General features: G+C 44.2%; 1 protein-coding gene across 3 annotated transcripts in view; it reads left to right on the forward strand.

The window, feature by feature from the left end:
- CFAP54 (cilia and flagella associated protein 54) overlaps positions 1-19,245 on the forward strand; it is a 526,588-nt gene that overhangs the window by 425,076 nt on the left and 82,267 nt on the right. For all 3 annotated transcript variants that reach the window (XM_073651573.1, XM_073651574.1, XM_073651575.1), the window contains 3 exons: positions 5,187-5,344; positions 9,868-10,041; positions 14,879-15,005. In XM_073651573.1, coding sequence (XP_073507674.1) covers positions 5,187-5,344; positions 9,868-10,041; positions 14,879-15,005 — 459 coding nt within the window. The remainder of the gene's footprint in view (positions 1-5,186; positions 5,345-9,867; positions 10,042-14,878; positions 15,006-19,245) is intronic.

A 19,245-nucleotide genomic window follows, 5' to 3' on the forward strand; every position in this document is an offset into this window, starting at 1 on the left:
CTGGTCGGAAGACAGGAATGAGTGGGATAGAGCGTCGGCTTTAATCTTCTTGTCCGCAGGGCGGTAATGTAGAGTAAAGCAGAATCGAGCAAAGAACAGAGACCACCGGGCCTGATGCGGATTGAGTCTTTGGGCGTTTTGTGGTCAGTGTAGATGACCACCGGGTGCTGATCCCCCTCCAGCAGGTAGCGCCACTCTTCCAGCGCCAATTTGATGGCTAGCAGCTCACGATCTCCTATGGAGTAGTTGCGATCGGACGAGGAGAAGAGCTTGAAGAAGAAGCCGCAAGTTACCATTCTCCCGGATGGGGATTTCTGGGTGAGCACCGCTCCGGCTCCGGAGGAGGAAGCATCAACCTCCAGGAAGAACTGTTTGTTGCAATCCGGACGGTGCAGCACAGGGGCGGATGAGAAAACTTGTTTTAGGGAGACGAAGGCCTCCTCCGCTTCGGAAGTCCATTCCTTCGGATTTGCTCCCTTACGGGTGAGCGCTCAGATGGGAGCAGTCCAGGAGGAGAAATGAGGGATGAAGAGGCGGTAATAATTTGCGAAGCCCAGGAATCGCTGAATCACCTTCAACCCCTCCGGTCGGGGCCACTTTAAGACGGCAGAAACCTTCTCGGGATCCATCCGAAGACCAGTCTCGGAGATAATATATCCCAGGAACGGAAGGGAAGTCTGCTCGAAGAGACATTTCTCAAATTTTGCGTAGAGGCGATTCTGCCAGAGCCTTAGCAGAACCTGAGGAACATCCCTCCGGTGTGTGGGCAGATCCGGAGAGAAGACCAAGATATCGTCCAGGTACACCACCATGCAAGAATACAGGAGCTCACGGAAGATGTCGTTAACCAGCTCCTGGAAGACGGCTTGGGCATTACAGAGACCAAAGGGCATCACGTGATATTCTTAGTGACCGTCCCGGGTGTTGAATGCCGTTTTCCACTCATCTCCCTAGCGAATCCGGACCAAATTGTACGCCCCACGAAGATCGAGCTTGGTGAAGATCTTCGCGCCTTTAACGCGGTCAAACAGCTCTGAGATAAGAGGCAGGGGGTACTTATTCTTGATGGTAATCTGGTTAAGACCCCTGTAGTTGATACACGGACGTAGTGAGCCGTCTTTCTTCTAAACGAAGAAGAATCCTGCTCCAGCCGGGGAGGTAGATTTCTGGATGAATTCCCTAGCAAGATTCTCTTCTATGTACTCAGACATGGCCCGGGTCTCAGCCAGCGACAAGGGCTAGATACGCCCACGGGGAGGTGAAGCACCGGGTACCGCGTCGATTGGGCAATCATACGGCCTATGAGGTGGTAGTGTCTCAGCTTCCTTCTTGTCGAAGACGTCCGCATAGGACCAGTAGGGTGCCGGTAGACCAGGTAGATTAGCCGGAGTAGACGGGGGTCGGGCTGGACGAACCGGAACCAGGCAGGACTCATGACAATCCTGCCCCCAACGGAGCACCTCACCAAATCGCCAATTCAGGACGGGTTCATGTCTCTGTAACCAGGGTAGACCAAGCAAAAGGGAGTGAGAGAGACCGAACAGCACAAGAAAAGAGATCCTCTCTGAGTGCAGCATTCCCACCTGAAGGGTTAATGGCTCTGTGACGAGCAAGATGGTCTCCGGAAGAAGTCTCCCATCCACGGAAGTGACTGCCAATGGTTCAGCCAGACGTATGGTGGGAATCTGATACCGCTCCACAAGGGCCTGAGAAATGAGATTCCCAGCGGCTCCGGAATCCAGGCGGGCGGTCTCAAAGAAGCGGGTCTCAACACTGGAAATAGAAACAGATAGAGTCAAGGACGGAGAGGATTTACTCTTGCCTAGGACGACCTCTCCGAGCGGTCCTAGACACTGGAGTTTCCCAGCTTCACCAGGCAGGAACGGATCAGATGCTCCTTACTGCCACAGTAGAAGCAACTCCCTTCGGCTCGGCGCATCTCCTGGCGAGACTTGACCATCTTGGTCTGGTCAATTTGCATGGGTTCATGCGAGCGTGCCCGGGGAATTGCTGGCTGAGAGGCAGACCTTTGGAATACAGGAGTGAGACGCAGAAATCTTCTCTCCCAGGTAGTCTCCTTAGCTCGTTCCAAAAAAACGGATGTCAATCCGGGTAGCTAATGACACCAGGTTGTCCAGGGTGGAAGGGATATCACGAACGGCTCGCTCATCCTTGATCCATCTGGAAAGACCCTCCCAGAAGGTGGACACCAGGGCCTCGTTGTTCCAGGCAAGCTCTGATGCGAGGGTATGGAAATGTATGGCATACTGGCCCACGGTGAGACTCCCTTGGTGGAGACGGAGAAGTGTGGAGGCAGTAGAAGTTTTTCGTCCGGGCTCATTGAAAACCTTCAATAAGGCAGTGAGGAAAGCTGGAAGATCGGACACCAGGGAATCCCCTCTCTCCCACAGAGGGTTTAGCCATGCCAATGCCTCCCCGGTGAGGTGAGACATGATGAATGCCACCTTGGCCTGGTCGGAGGGAAACTGATGTGCCAGTAGTTCAAAGTGCAGCGTGCACTGATTTAGAAAACCCCGACATAAGACGGGGTCACCACCAAAACTTGGAGGGGCAGAGAGCCAGGGGCCAGAACCGGATGCCATAGCACTAGTAGGTTGAGGCGCTGCTGGAGCGGGTGCCGCTCGGCTAGAGACTGACACAGATGGGGTGGACAGCGTGTCCAGGCAGGAGTTGACAGACCGCAGGTAGGTCAGGATAGTTTCCTGTTGGGATCTTTGACTTGAAACCTCCTGGTACAGGTCAGGGAGCGAAGGAACCTGGGGGCCACTGGGTTCCATGGCCCGTGCAAACTGTTACGGATTCGGGTGGTGGAACCTCTGTGCTGCGGTGCAAGGAGGGACTAGAGGGGCTTGACTAAGTACCTACTCGGCCTGACCAAGGTCACACGGCGGCTCAATCGACTCCGTTAACCAGGGAGGGACCGAGCACGGGGACCAGGTGCCATGAGATCTTGTATGAGAGCAGTTGACTCCCACGTGTCAGATGGCAGGAACTGACCGGTACAGCGGATGAGCATGGCAGGAAGGCTGACGGGGGTCCGGGTAGACAAGCAGGCTGATTCGGCTGATAACCAGATGGGTGCTCCGGGTAGGCAGGCTGGCGGGCACAACGGGTAACTGGCAGGTGCTTCCAGGTAAGCAGGCTGGCGGGCACGGCAGGTAACAGACAGGTGCTTCCAGGTAAGTAGGCTGGCGGGCACGGCAGGTAATAGGCAGGTGCTTCCAGGTAAGCAGGCTGGCGGGCACGGCAGGTAACAAGCAGGTGCTTCCAGGTAAGCAGGCCGGGCCGAGCCCATAGACAGACTGGCGGACTGGACTGTGGACAGACTGTTGGGCTGGATAGTAGTCAGACTGGCGGACTGGACTGAAGAACAGACTGGCGGACAGGACTGACTTGCAGAGGGACCTGAGGGATGAAGCAACAGTAAGAATCACAGAGCAACAACCTTGCACGGGCACCTCCATATTGGAGGAGGTGCTTTAGATAGGGAAAATCCTCCGCCCATTGGCCGGGGACTTTTTAGGATGGCGCGCGCGGCCCCTTTAAGAGGGAGGGAGCGTGTGCGCTCTAAGCACAGTGCCCAGGAAGCTGCGTGCACCAGCAGCAGCAGCAAGGAGGCCGGAAGATGCCGGACCAGGAGCGCGGCGGTAAGGGGGGCGGCGTCTCTGCCTGGCAGGGGGCAGAGATGCCAATGCTACACCCATTCTCATCCAGAAAATGTTGACAATTTTTTTCTTATTTGTTATCCGTATACAATCCATTTTTTTACTTAGCAGCTATGAATCTTTTATAGGACCATTTGCAGTTTCCCATCTTACAGAATTGCTTAGCTTCTGTAAAAATCAGAGGATATTTATTAAATTGTATGAATCCAATTTGCACAAAATATTATAAATTATTAGAAAAGATTCAATTGATAACAATGTGAACATAAGCTGAGGAACGTGAGAAGAAAACTTGTAATTTATGTCTACTAAAACAGAAACAACTAAAGGGGTTGTGGCACCATAAAGAATACTTTTAACCAAAAGGTGGAAATAAATAGTTTTGCAATTTACATTTATTAAAAATTGTGCTCCGTTCAATCAATACCAAACTTTTACCTTCTGAAGTATGCTGGCTAGTGCCCCCTGGCGTTATTCCATTCCGTCCTCATAATGGGCGATTAGCTGGTCTTGTTTACGCAGTTCCTGCCATCATAAGAGGTCCCCCCAACTCACCACCCCCAGTGTGCACAACATATTCTCCCTCAAACAAGTCTGGAAGCACAGAGAGCAGATTGCTATGGAAGTGTGTCAGTGATTCTCCCAACCCCCCTCTAGGTGAGATCATCTGCTCCACAGACCTGTGAGCACGATAGCAGAGAGAAGCTCTGTTAAGCAGAACGATCTCACCCAGAGGGGGGTTCGGAAACTCACTCACGCTTCTGTGCTTTCAGGAATCTGCTCCCTGCGCTGTGAGAGTGTGTGGAGAATACGTTGTGCACACTGGCGTTGGGATGTTGGGGGGAGTCGGACCTCTTATGATGACCGGAGCTGCGCAAATTCGACCAGCTGATCGCCCACTACAAGGACAGAAGTGAATAACGCCTGGGGGCGCCAGGGAGCATACTTCTAAAGATAAAAGATTGATATTTATTGAATGCAGCATAATTTTTAATAAATGTAAATGTCAAAACCATTTATTTCCTCCTTTACAACCCCTTTAAATAGTTATGTAGCTACTTAGTCGATATTAGTCTCTGTTCACATGTGCATTGAAGTTTTTCAAACTTTACCCTTGATTTTATGGCAGGTGTAAAAATTTCCCCCATAGCTACTGCACAGTGGGCACTGTTAGATTATTTTTCACTTCGCAGACAATGTCCTGACACAAGTTATTATTTTATATAATAGTTTCTTATTAAAATAGAATCTTTTTTTATTCTTTCCTTCTGAAGTCTACTTCTACCTTTCCGAGTTTCCGTGGCTGACATTGCTGACTTCCCTGCCTGTGCTACGTGATCCGCTCTAACCTCCTCATGGTACTGCGTAGCTGTTGTCTGACAGTTCTCTAGCATTAAAGTTACACTTTGCTGTCAGTTTGTATGTGCATAGACAGATGTACTGTTATCAGAACAAGGATGCTGGTATGGTAAGTTAATGCTCTTATACATCGCTTTCTAGATCAGGATGTGCTGGACGCTTCAGCTCTAATAACTGAGGGTATTGTAGAGGCTGAAGCTCTCAATGATTCCGAGACCCAGGCTCGGTTCATGCTGCAAGCTGCTTTCCTGGATATTCAAGAGGGACATCCCAGGAAAGGCGTCCAGCTCATGCTGAAGGTACATTACATATTTCTTGCACTGTAAATGTACTTGTTATACTTGTTTTTCAGGAGTAAGAGTGCAATGCTGTTTTTTTACATTGTATTTATGGGATTTTTTTATGCAGCTTACAGCTATTTTAAAGGTAATTTATCATCAGGTTTTTGCAACCCCATCTGTTAATGCAACATGCTGTAAGAGCACAGACCCTGATTCCAGCGATTTGTCACTTATTGGGATACTTTCTGCAGTTTGATTAAGTCACTGTTTTCTCTTTCCTCAGATCTAGCAGTTCTCTAAATGCTGAGCCCTGTGTAACCCTGCCCACAGCACTGATTGACAGCTGCACATAAGCAGAAATCTGCAATCAGCAGTGGAAGGGAGGTTATATGGAGCTCTTGAATACGGAGGACTACATGGCACAAGACAACTAGTCCTCTAGTGATAATCTCCTGCTGATAAAACAATGTCTTTATCAAAAGTGCAGCAAACAGCCCAGTAAGTGACCCATTACTGCAATCATGGTCTCTGTCTCTACATTATGCTGCTATCAGATTAGGTGGAAAAACTTGTGTGATATTGTTTTTAATTGCAGCACTCAGTCAAACAAACTTCCATATTTCTTATCAAAATGATACACACCCCCATGTCTTGTACACCATCCTAATGGCTCAGGTGATTTTTCAACTGTCTTCATCTACATATTTAAGAATGATGGGAATACACACAGCTTCAATTATGGAGTATTGTTGAAAAGCAAGTCCATTATTATATACAGTACAGACCAAAAGTTTGGACACACCTTCTCATTTAAAGATTTTTCTGTATTTTCTTGACTATGAAAATTGTACATTCACACTGAAGGCATCAAAACTATGAATTAACACATGTGGAATTACATACTTAACCAGAAAGTGTGAAACAACTCAAAATATGTATTATATTCTAGGTTCTTCAAAGTAGCCACCTTTTGCTTTGATGACGGCTTTGCACACTCTTGGCATTCTCTTGATGAGCTTCAAGAGGTAGTCACCGGAAATGGTCTTCCAACAATCTTGAAGGAGTTCCCAGAGATGCTTAGCACTTGTTGGTCCTTTTGCCTTCACTCTGCAGTCCAGCTCACCCCAAACCATCTCGATTGGATTCAGGTCTGGTGACTGTGGAGGCCAGGTCATCTGGCGTAGCACCCCATCACTCTCCCTCTTGGTCAAATAGCCCTTACACAGCCTGGAGGTGTGTTTGGGGTCATTGTCCTGTTGAAAAATGAATGATGGTCCAACTAAACGCAAACCGGATGGAATAGCATGCCGCTGCAAGATGCTGTGGTAGCCATGCTGATTCAGTATGCCTTCAATTTTGAATAAATCCCCAACAGTGTCACCAGCAAAGCACCCCCACACCATCACACCTCCTCCTCCATGCTTCACGGTGGGAACCAGGCGTGTAGAGTCCATCCGTTCACCTTTTCTGCGTCGCACAAAGACACGGTTGTTGGAACCAAAGATCTCAAATTTGGACTCATCAGACCAAAGCACAGATATCCACTGGTCTAATGTCCATTCCTTGTGTTCTTTAGCCCAAACAAGTCTCTTCTGCTTGTTGCCTGTCTTTAGTGGTTTCCTAGCAGCTATTTTACCATGAAGGCCTGCTGCACAAAGTCTCCTCTTAACAGTTGTTGTAGAGATGTGTCTGCTGCTAGAACTCTGTGTGGCATTGACCTGGTCTCTAATCTGAGCTGCTGTTAACCTGCGATTTCTGAGGCTGGTGACTCAGATAAACTTATCCTCAGAAGCAGAGGTGACTCTTGGTCTTCCTTTCCTGGGGCGGTACTCATGTGAGTCAGTTTCTTTGTAGCGCTTGATGGTTTTTGCAACTGCACTTGGGGAAACTTTCAAAGTTTGCCCAATTTTTCAGACTGACTGACCTTAATTTCTTAAAGTAATGATGGGCACTCGTTTTTCTTTACTTAGCTGCTTTTTTCTTGCCATAATACAAATTCTAACAGTCTATTCAGTAGGACTATCAGCTGTGTATCCACCAGACTTCTGCACAACACAACTGATGGTCCCAACCCCATTTATAAGGCAAGAAATCCCACTTATTAAACCTGACAGGGCACACCTGTGAAGTGAAAACCATTTCCGGTGACTACCTCTTGAAGCTCATCAAGAGAATGCCAAGAGTGTGCAAAGCAGTCATCAAAGGAAAAGGTGGCTACTTTGAAGAACCTAGAATATAAGACATATTTTCAGTTGTTTCACACTTTTTTGTTAAGTATATAATTCCACATGTGTTAATTCATAGTTTTGATGCCTTCAGTGTGAATGTACAATTTTCATAGTCATGAAAATACAGAAAAATCTTTAAATGAGAAGGTGTGTCCAAACTTTTGGTCTGTACTGTATACTTAAAGGGTTGTTCTCATGATCATCAAGAGCACAACGCTCCCTTGTCTCCAGGTTGCCTGCTTGCTGAGGTCTGGTGCACTCCTGATTGATTGACAGTTCAAATCAGCAGCCAGCTTCAGAGCAGTGCTTACATTATTGGAAAGAGCTTGTAAGCCCTGCACTTCTCGTCTTGGAGACCGACCATCGCTGATAGACAGCAGGTGCCTGGCAAACTAGGCAACAGGCAGTAAACAATAGAATTAAAAATCCCTGCACATTTCACAACAGAGAGGATTTTTAATAACAAGCAAGCTGCAAAGTTGCTTGTTTTTACAAGCCCTTTTCAATTTTAACCATTTAGTTTGTTGAGAAAACACTTAAGATATTGTAAAATACAAAATACAGTGCCTCCTAACGAAGTCAGGTAGGTACAAATCTGCTGTGCCAAACTAAACATATACGTTAACAGTGAACAGGTATCATTTAAAAAAATATAAACTCCATATCTTATGTAGGATTTTGCAGTTATATTGTGCTGAAAAACATGTACCGGTTATACTGAAAACGTATTTTTAGTCAAAGAAGTGGACAATCACTGGAAAGAAGCGTGTGCAGCGAATACATTAGCATTGACTTTGATGTAAGTGTCTCATTTCTCTGCACAAAGAACTGAGAACAGAGCAGTTTTTATTTATAGTCTGTATGATGCCTGAAGACTGATAGATGATCTTGCCTTCTTGCTAATACTAGGCAAATATTGCTATGACTTTAGAATTCTGCATGATCATAGTAAACTTATTTAATACACTCTGGAGATATACCGTACCGAGACGGGAAACCTGCAGAATATAGAAACAACTATTTTTGGAGAGTTACCAGCTGGAGAGCCACGCAGTGCAGACAATTACTATAAAACCATGTGCAAAATAGATGGGAAATGCAAAAAATAAAGAAAGTAAATGTAGACATCACTAATTACTGAAACAAAATAATATGGATATCTAAAGCTCCCTTCATTCTGGTGGTGTAAATTTACTGCATCCACAATAGGTGTTATGGACTTCTAATGAGTCTAGGCAGACTCGTTCAGCAGACTACATTAATTTGACACCACTGACTTCATAGTTGGAAGTTCAGACTTCACATTGTATTTTTTTTTTATTGTTTCAATAAATTAGTATAATCATTTCGCAAGTAAATCTTAATTATAAATCTGTTATCTTCTTGTGTCTACAGCTCCTACCGAGGTGTTTCCGTGGTTACAGACCACAAACAAACCTTGTGTAGTCTAACGGCACAGTTATATTGCCATCCATCTGTCCCCAATGTATGTTATTATCATCTCTATGTTTGTAACCAGTAGGGGACAGCTGGAAGGAAGTATGATCGTAACATCAGACTGCTTAGAGATTTTTTTGGTCTTTTACCGTGGCAACAGATACGCTTCTATAGTAGCTGTAGACATAAACAAAAAGGGACACAATTAAAGGGCTTGTCCGCTACTCAGACAACCCCTTCTCGATCACTATACTTCCCCCATGTAAAATTGTAACGGCCTAAACTCACCTCCGGTGCAGGCCCTGTTCCAGTGATGTTTGTGCCTGGTCTCCTGGGGCTTGCATGACATTGTTATGCCACGTGAGCCCTGCAGCCAATCAGCAGCTGTTTCATTTTCAGTTTCTTTCAAAAGGAAGTCAGAAAGCTACAGTAGCTCTCACTTCTGGGTGTCAGTTTCATCCGAAGGATGACATGAAAGCAGCCACTGATTGGCTGGAGGGCTCACATGACATATCAAGCCCTGGGAGACTATCACTGTAATAGCACCGGCACCAGAGGTGAGTAGTTTTTTTTTATATATATATATATATATATATATATATGTATATTTTGAGAAGGGATTGTCTGAGCAGTGTACAACCCCTTTTAACTAAGTAATTTTGGCAGATTTCATTTTTGATAATCCATCAAAAATAAATGCTCTGGGAAGTTGCTTAAATTGTCAAAAATTGGCAACAATAAGACCAATATCTGGTCTTATTGTATGACATTTTATATAGCAAGTTCGGAGGTCTTCTAAACAACTTGCTCTATAAAGAGAACATATTTATACACTACTATTCATTTAAAAAAAAGTTGTTTTGTCTATTTTAACAGAATATCATCCACTTGCTGCAAGGAAAGTGTTTCATGTCTCCTGTGGCATACTTAACATTGGCTCAGAGTTTGATTCTTTCAACTGACTTAATGGAAAATAATAAGGACCAGCAATTGTTTTGGGCAAAGCAGTTGAACAATTACAAATTGGCACAAGAACTTATCACTAAACAGGTAAGTGTATCAGTGGATTGATTATGAGGAGTTAAAATAGAAAATATTATTCTATTTCCAAAGTGAAATGATGAGGTTCAACCAATTGTTATTACCAGAAAATGCTGTTGCATTATATGTCATAGATTGGCACCCTAAGTGGATGCCCAAGTCCTCATTAGGCATATGCAAAAGAATTGTCTCTTGTGAGACAACACCAATTTTAGGAGAGGGATGTAGGCATAGTTGGCACTGGCCTATGGGCCTAACGTCTCTGGCGGCCCTGCACAATGGATAATGAATAATAGTGATTTGATAGAAAGAAATTTACAATTAGTTCCAATGTGAACATTAAAGCAAGTGGCAGAGAAATTATGTTTTGGCTGTTGTTGGGTAATAAACACAGCAAAGGGCAACAGTATTTGCCCAGGTCTCAGAACTAATGCAGCAAACCCGTATAATAAAGATGGCGGCAAGACAGGTACAAAATACTGATGAGACAATCACTCACAACCTACCAGCTCATAGAGGGGGTGTTTGCTTAGTATTAAAATTGCACACAAAAAAGGCTTGTATAGGGCAACCCGCATCAAGGGTCCTCATGCTGGCGAGTCCTAACACTAAAATAAAAAGCATAACCACAAAAAGCGGAATTAGAATTCCCCAAAAATTAAAAAAATAAACACAGCAAACAAAGGGCAACAGTATTTACCTGCCCAGGTCTCAGAACTAATGCACCCTAGTTTATAAGGCCAACACTGATGGGCTTGGCTTCACCACTCCGGGTATAAATAATGCGCCTAATCTAATAGTATGGGCGTCACTAATAGGCTGTAAGCCAGACACTGTGCACTGTGTGTGACTAGCGCCCTATACAAGGCTTTTTTTGTGTGCAATTTTAATACTGAACAATCACCCCCTCCATGAATTGGTATGTTGTGAGTGGTTGTCTCCTCAGTATTTTGCACCTGTGTTGCCGCCATCTTTATTATATGGGTTTACTGCATCCTGATAGTGCATTAGTTCTGAGACCTTGGCAGGTAAATACTGTTGCCCTTTGTTTGCTGTGTTTATTTTTGGGGGAATTCTAATTTCTCTTTTTGTGGCTACGTAGTAGAGGAAGGGCATGTATTCGATCGGGTGTGGCAACTGTGTGAGTGGCCAGAACTGGTAGTGAGAGTGGAGTAGAAGTAAGTGGCCGCGAGTTCTCATCGACTCTAAATCATGAAAGAACATTCATGAGTAGAAGCTTCGGGAACACAGACCAGTATATATAGGCCTATACCTGAGGTCGACGTTAGTTAATTACCTTTTTTGTGGTTTAATGAAGTTGATTAATTTAATTTGTGTTCTATTTAAATGGATTGTCCACTATTCGGACAACCCCTTCTCAATCCCAATGTTTCCCACTAAAACAGCAACACCTATACTCACCTCCGGTGCAGATGCTGTTCCAGCTGTGTCTGAACTGTCTCTCCCTGGGATTGTGATGCTCTCTCACTTCCTCCGGATGTATGTGATTCGTCCAAAGGCGGGGAGAGTTAAGCAAGCGCTGATTGGCGGCAGGGCTTGCATGACATTGCCCGGAAGAGCCAGTGCCCACTGGAATGGCGCCGCACTAGAGGTGAGTATAAGTGTTATTGTTTTACAAGGGGTCAACATAGGTATTGATAAGGGGTTGTGCGAGTAGTAGTCAGCCCCTTTGATGAAATTTAATTGGTGTAGTAAAATTGTTGTCAGTAAATTTAAAAACGTATTAGGAAATAATTTTCTGGAGGGGCCCCAAAATTTCAGCTGCTAAGGGGACGCCACAGGGTTTAAGTTGGCACTTATTTGAAAGAAAACCCTCACAAAACCATCAGCTCTCTACACATTATGATTTTTTTGTCTGATTAAATCAGAGCCATGGCCCTGTCTACAGTAGCAGAACTAGTTGACGCGCCACCTAAGATCGCTGTCAGGAATGACATTACGGGCTAGGATATGTGTGCCTTATTAAATTTCAAAGGGCGACTCACAAAAAAATATCATTTTTATGTATGTAGCAAATATATGCTATAGATATCAAGAAATGCAGTAAGTAAAATGTGCAGAGTACAAAATGCATGTCATATCTGAGGAATCTGTACTCAGCCATAAATCCTTTATACTGTAAAAGTGTAAAATAGCAGTGCCAGATATTATGTTTTAAGGTATGAGCAATGTCTGCCCAGAGGGCTCTCACTAGGTGGTAAATACTCGGCCGGTTATGTTCTAATGCATTTCATTGACATTTGCCAACTACTTCTAAGCTGAATCAGGACAGATCACACTAATATTCACACGTGAGTAACAGGGCCATGCTTGTATATGGTATAAACATCCGAAATGTTACTTAAATGTAATGACTTTTAGACCTCCACTTTATACATTCCTTTCTATTAACTTTCTGGTAGACTCCCGGATGAAGTCTAGTGTTTTAATGACTTCTTATATTGATTTTATTTTTTTATGGTGCTCATAACGTAAAATATATGAGCATCTTTAGTAGCATATAATCCTACATCTAGTAATGGAACACTGATCATAATATTTCCCTTTTCTTCTGTACGTGTCACAGAAAGACTTGCATGTGGTATATTTGAGGAGACCACTTAGATTTCTGTACATGACTGTCTTCATCAAGAATTGAAGCAGCAGCGGTCTTGTCCCTTCAATTGTATCCAAAGTGAAGTGGAATGGGGGTTCAGGACCCATGTTATTGTGATTTTGGGGATCTTTGCAGGATGATCCTGTGTGATAGATAATAAGTCTTTTGTGGGAAAACCCCTTAAAGGGAATCTGTCAATAGGATCAAACCTCCTAAGTCATCTATATGGGCATGTAGGTCATAGGAAGCTGAATAAAATAATACTTTGATATATGTGATCCGATGTCTTATTCCAGAGAAATCCACAGTTTTATAAATATGTAAATGAGCTGTTAGGATCTATGGGCTGGACACAGAATCTGGATCCCTTGGTTATTTTAAATGAAAGTGGGCGCTACCAGTGTGAGACATGTAGATCAGATTAGCTGGTCTGGCTCGCACTTGACACTTAGTCTGGCAGTGATAATCTTCTACTGATAAAACACTGGTTGTATTTAAACTAAAGTAAGATGCTGAGCAAGTGACATATCCCTGGGACCAGATTCTCTGCCTCTACATTAGGCTGCTCTCAGATTAAATAGCAAAAATCTGCTGACAGATTCCCTTTAAGAAAAACATGGATTTCTCTGGAATAAGACATTGAGTGCAGATATCAAGGTATCATTGTCTTCAACTTTCTATGATCTGCATGCCGATATTGATGACTTGGCACAGTTGACCCTATTAACAGAATCTATTTAAGTAGCGAACGTCATATTAATAAATAGAGGGAAAATATAATACTTTTCAAAATCGCTTCAACATCTTAGTATGTACCGATGAAACAAAAAAAGTTATCGCTAGTCACTCAGCTGACTGGGGCATTTTAAAGAGACTTTCAAGCCACTCAATGTATTCCTATGATCAGAGATTTCTGAACATTTTTTTATAGTGAGAGAAGGACTGACTATGTACTGACTTGCCCTAGTGAATGTAAATTAGAGTGTTCTCATTCACTGGCAGCAAACCCAACTCTTCAAAGAGATGAGGAATTGAAACACAATTCATCATTTGAGATTTTCTTTTTAAGCACTTTTTCTTTTTTGTCTTGTGATATTCGCTGACATTTTTTGCCCCAAATTCATCAAAATGGCGCACGCAAGTTTATAAATTTTGCGCAAAGTAAAAAAATGTTCTTTTTCTTTCACAAAAAGTTGCTCATTTTTTCAAACTGACACAAAAATTACGCAAAAATAACTAGAGTACATAAAATCACTCCAGGGTGTAGAGCTGGGGTATATTTGCTACAAATGTGACTTTTTGAAAGTCGTAAATGATGAATCGGCTGAAAACATCTGGAAACCCTAAACTTTTCCCACAATGGCGAATATAAAACAAAACAGGTGAATGCTTATGAAATAGACTTTCAAAAAAGGTGCAAATGAATCAAATTATGAGCAAATGAAAAACACCAAAAATAGGCAAAAAACAGACGCAAATGTAATAATGAATAGAGCTCAAAGTATATTTGAAACTTGTAAAGCTTTTTTCATTTATATAGTAATTACAGCATAACCGTCATCTTAAATTTTTATTTCATATAGCAATAGTACACATGAAAATAAGAAACTTTGTAATATGTCTTATGAGAGAAATACGCTTCTTTAACTCTCAATTCATGAGTAAACTAGGAAGACCGATTTTCCCATTAATTAGTCTAGGAGGTGACAGTTCGTGTTCATAACGTTCTATGGAGAAGTTTCAGCAGAATGTGGCTTTTTGGCTCTTCCTTCCTCATCACCTGCTTCCTCTTCAAAGAATTTTAAAAGCACCAACCATTATATCCTCTCTCAGTAATGTGAAAGTCTTTATGTATTATATACACAAATTTTAAGAAGGAATTGAGAGTGAAAGATCAGTTCAGGAGGAGAAAGAAGCAGATTTCTCTGATAAGACATATTACAAAGTTGCTTATTTTCATAATTGATTTATGGAAAGAAAATGAAAGCAATGGTTACTCGTTAAACATTATTTACATCAAGTAATGATTTGAGAAGAGCGGGTAGTGACATACTAGTTAACTCTTTAAGGCTTCTGGTGCACTGCAGTCTGATCAGTTCATGACACAAGCCTTCATTCTTTGTTTCGTGGGGGAATTGCATTCACTCTATGGTAATTTAAGTGAAATGGTCGATTTCTCTGCTTGTTAATGAGTTTACGTTAATAGATCACCTTTCACATTTGTTTCAGCTGGCAAGTCTTGGGGAAACCATTGAATATAATGTATTACAACCTGTGGGGTCATCAGCTAAACCATCTCTCAATAACATATACTTACCACAAATTGGTTTACTGGCAAAAGTACAAATGAGAATAGGTAAGTGTGGCTTGTCTCTAGCAAGCATGCTTTCCGAATATTTGACCCCTGTTTTGTGTTTCTTGTATGCTTTATACACAGTCCTTTTTCTAAGACCATTGTTGACTCTGCATAAAAACAGGCATAATTGTCTATACAAATGCTGCCATCATATTGATTCTAAAATGGGCTTCTCGGTAGACGACGATCAATGAGCTTATGTTATTCTCGCTGTCACCAAGACTAGAATAGTAATTGTTTGGATCTTTACAAAGGGCAAAAGGGAGGAAACAAACTGATGTAAAATTACCTATTGAATGCTTCTATCTTTTGGCTATTGTCCAGCTTTTATTACATTTATGAACTGCTCTGCGGTACAAAGATTTGTTCTCATTTGCAAACCTGTAAAATGCATTTATAAACAAGACAATCGTTCTCTACGTGACTTTTTTTTAGCAATCTGCAAAAATTGTTTGCTTTTATCTTCAATTGAAGCATCTTTTTATATAAGACTCCGGCCTCACTTATCAAATCTATCAGATCAGTTCAGATCTGTATCTTGCCTTCCCCACAGCGCAGTGCGGGATCCGCTATCTAGCAGACGTCATCAGAACACCACATTGACTTACAGCTTGCACTAAAGTGCTTGTCAATTTCAGGAGAATAATAGCGTTGCATGCAGAACTATTTTTCCTATGAAGCATGGTGGAATTTACAATGGTCATGTTTCTTGTTTTCATAGCCTCACCAAAAACTGACTTTCTTGGTGATGGCTGCTAATCAATGTGAATCTTTAAATTCTTAAACTGTTCTAAAATTAGACAGGCTGTTCTGTTATCCATTGCTACAGGCAACAAAGCCATTGTTCCAGTTTTCACAAGTTGTGAGCGTTATCTTGAATTTTTAGTAGTGTTATAATCATCTGACTTGCATAAACCATAACTTTAAAGGGAACCTGTCACGTTGCACATGTAGTCCGATCTGTGACCAGCATGGTATAGAGAAAGAAGCTGAGAATGAGATATAAGTTGGTGGGAAAAGACTTAGAGACTAGTGTTGAGCCACCCCCGTAGTGTTCGAGTTCGGTTCGGTTCGTCGAACACCCGTGTGTTCGCCAAACAGTTCGTCGAACTGTTCGTCGAACACCTTCGAACACCGTTAAAACCAATGGCAGGCAAACAAAAACACATAGAAACACATAGAAAACACCTTCAAAGGTGTCCAAAAGCTGACAAACTGCTCAGAAGACACAACTAACACATGGAAAAGTGACAAGTACATATAGTCATGCGAAAAGAAAAGAGGTGGAGGAGTAAAAGGAGGGGGAGACACAGATATAGGCATGTCATGCCCTTCTAAAATCCAAAAAGTGAGAAGCCGAGACGGCCAGTCCGCTCCTGCCCGTGCCACCTCCGTGTCGCCGGGTTTGTGCCAGAGCCGCGGTGAACCCTGACGGCCAGCCCCCCTCTCCCAATACTGGTGCCTGTCCGCTGGTGGGTCGAGAGAGCCCCCCTGTGGTGGAGGCAGCTCTAAGCTTTTTAATTTAAATTGTCCCTCTAATTTGAATGAATACACTTTAAATCCATTTACAAGGATCTATTGGAGGGCAAGTCTCATGCCAGCAGCCGCGTAATTCCAGCTCCAGTAGCGTCCACTAAAGCTGCTGCAGTTAAAAAGCTTTTATAAGGATCGAGCTCGGCTGTCCACCGCAAGGCATCCTAGTGCCAGTCCCAGCCCCTATGCCTTGGGGTGCCTCCTGATGCTCTTCACTAAGTATCCCGTGGTCCCGAAGCATTTCCTTTGAAAAAATTAAGTGTCCAAACTACAGGTGGTGTAGCTTGCTTAACAGCCGGGATAATCCGCTGACTAGCAGACACTGCTACTAGGCACAAAGTATTTCCTGGGCTAGATGCAGTTAAAAATTTGTAAGTAGATACTCTCGTTGGATGCTGAGAAAGCATTCCATAGAGTCTCCTGGCACGCCATATATGATTCTCTTAAAAAGCTTGGGGTAGGGGTCTAGGGGACCCTTTTATAGCCAAAATCACGGCCCTGTATCACAATACGTCACCTAGGCTGAAGATAAATGGAACTGTAGCACCGAGGGCTCGGTTGCTACAGACGTATTGCACCTCACCCAGAGGTGTGATATCTCACTCTCAGATAAGGATGGAGTGTGGATCAGGACCCGACACCTGCATGCATTACACCACATTGCCGTGGGGCAGGGCGACCAATATGCCCCTGAGATGGGCACGACAGTCCCTGTCCCTGGCTGGAGTGGGGGGAGGGAACACTGAGGAAGGGGAACCCTGCAGTGCAGGAGCAGGGAGGAAGCAGTTCCTGGGTGCATTGAGAAGGGAGTATAAAAGGTGGGCACCATCTTAGTTCAGTGCAGAGAAGTCTGAGCAGAAGTGGCAGGGAGCAGGGGCTCTGCATGAGCTCTGCTCCGGAGGCGGGCCTAGTAACAGAGGCCCAGGCCTGCAAGAGGGAGAAGGAAGGAAGAGGAGCGGAGAAGGCTCCAGGAACGAGGAATGAAGGGATCCCAGGGGTGCGGACGGGCGAGTCGCCACCGCACGCCCGAATCCACCTGCGTGGAGGGGTCAGGCCAAAGGGGGAGACCAGTCCCCGAACTAGTGGAGGCAGGAAACGACCCTCAGCTAGAAACCGGAGGCTCTGACATTTTATGTGGCGCAGCCCCTTGCTCCACCCGCTAGGAAGGCACCACATAGGGTCAGGGAAACTGGCGCCAAGTTTACCAAGAGGAGGCCCGAGGCAGCCGGACAGAAGTGTTGGTAAGAAAGGCCAGACAAAGGACACACAAAGGGGGTCCTGTGAAGCGCTCCAAAGTTATCTGGGAGTTGTCTGAGCCCCTCACCTGGTGAGCACAGTACGACGTGGGCAGCCGTTACCTGCAGACGTGGTCTGGATAATAAGAACTGTGAGTAAAGGCCCTGAACTGCATCACTGACTCCGTGTCGTTACTGCTGCTGCCCTGCACCATCACCCCCATCCTCCGCATACACTGCCCTGAGGCTATACTCCTCCCGTGGGGAGTTATGCTACGCTCTGCTGCACCCACAACACCAGCCTTAGCGGTCTGCCCTGTAGCGGCGGTTCACTCTGACCGCAATCCACGGGTGGCGTAGTCGGACATTTAAACATCAAAACCACATAAATAGTTCCGCCACTGGTTTAACCGCCCTGAGTCACGGAACCGGATCGCCGCCACGAAGACTACAACCACCAGCATCCACCAAAAAAGGTCCGGCTCCGGGTGTCCCAAGGCCCAGGGGGTGCGTCAGAACATTTTCATCACCTTTCACAATCACCAATGGGACAAGGCAGGGATGTCCTCTGTCCCCTCTCTTATACATCCTAGTGACGGAGCACCTGCTCTCATCAATTCGCCATAACCCCAATATTAGGTGGATTGAGGTGGGAGGCACCGAGTACAAGTGCTCTCTATTTGCTGATGATGTCCTAGTATATATCACTCAATCACATATATCCATCCCTGCTGTTATGGCTGAAATAGATCACTTTGTTACATGGTAAAATTTTAAAATCAATGCAGCGAAGTCTGAGGCCCTCGATGTCTCCCTCCCTAAATCCATATAGGATTCCATCCAGTCCAACTTTCCCTTTGCCTGGCCCTCACAGGGTATCAAATACTTAGGAATTCCTATTCATAGAGACCTCTCCCATCTATGTTATCTTAATTTTGGGCCCTTTATTGAACAATTCCATACAGACCACGGTTGGCAAGTTAGAACTGTAAGATTCACTACGTGAACCACTGGTGTTTTGTGGAAAAGCACATGTACACCGCGTTCCAAATTATTATGCAAAAAGTGTTTAGGAGTGATAAGGGAAGAATTTGTTTGTTTGTCAGTTAAACTCATTGATGGTGATGTGTGTCAGGGCTCTTTATATCACTGTAAGCAATTGCAGACACCTGTGCTAATTAGTTTGGCAGGTGTGTCCAATAAAGGCAAGACTACTTAAGAAGGCTCTCTCACATTATTAAGCAGCATACATTTTCTGCCAAAATGGGAAAGAAAAAGGATGTGTCGGCTGCTGAGAAGCAACAAATTGTGGAGTGTTTAGGTCAAGGCATGACTACAATCAACATTGTGCGATGATCAGGATGAAGTGTCTTGGCAATCAAGAAGTATGTAGCTGATTCACAGTACACACGTGTGCGTGCTGATAAGGGCAAATTGAGGACTCTTTCCTACAGGCAATTATGTCAGGTTGA

The sequence above is a fragment of the Phyllobates terribilis genome, unplaced genomic scaffold (assembly GCF_046119375.1).
Source record: "Phyllobates terribilis strain yellow unplaced genomic scaffold, ASM4611937v1 Scaffold_11__3_contigs__length_659146591, whole genome shotgun sequence".
NCBI classification, from domain to species: domain Eukaryota; kingdom Metazoa; phylum Chordata; class Amphibia; order Anura; family Dendrobatidae; genus Phyllobates; species Phyllobates terribilis.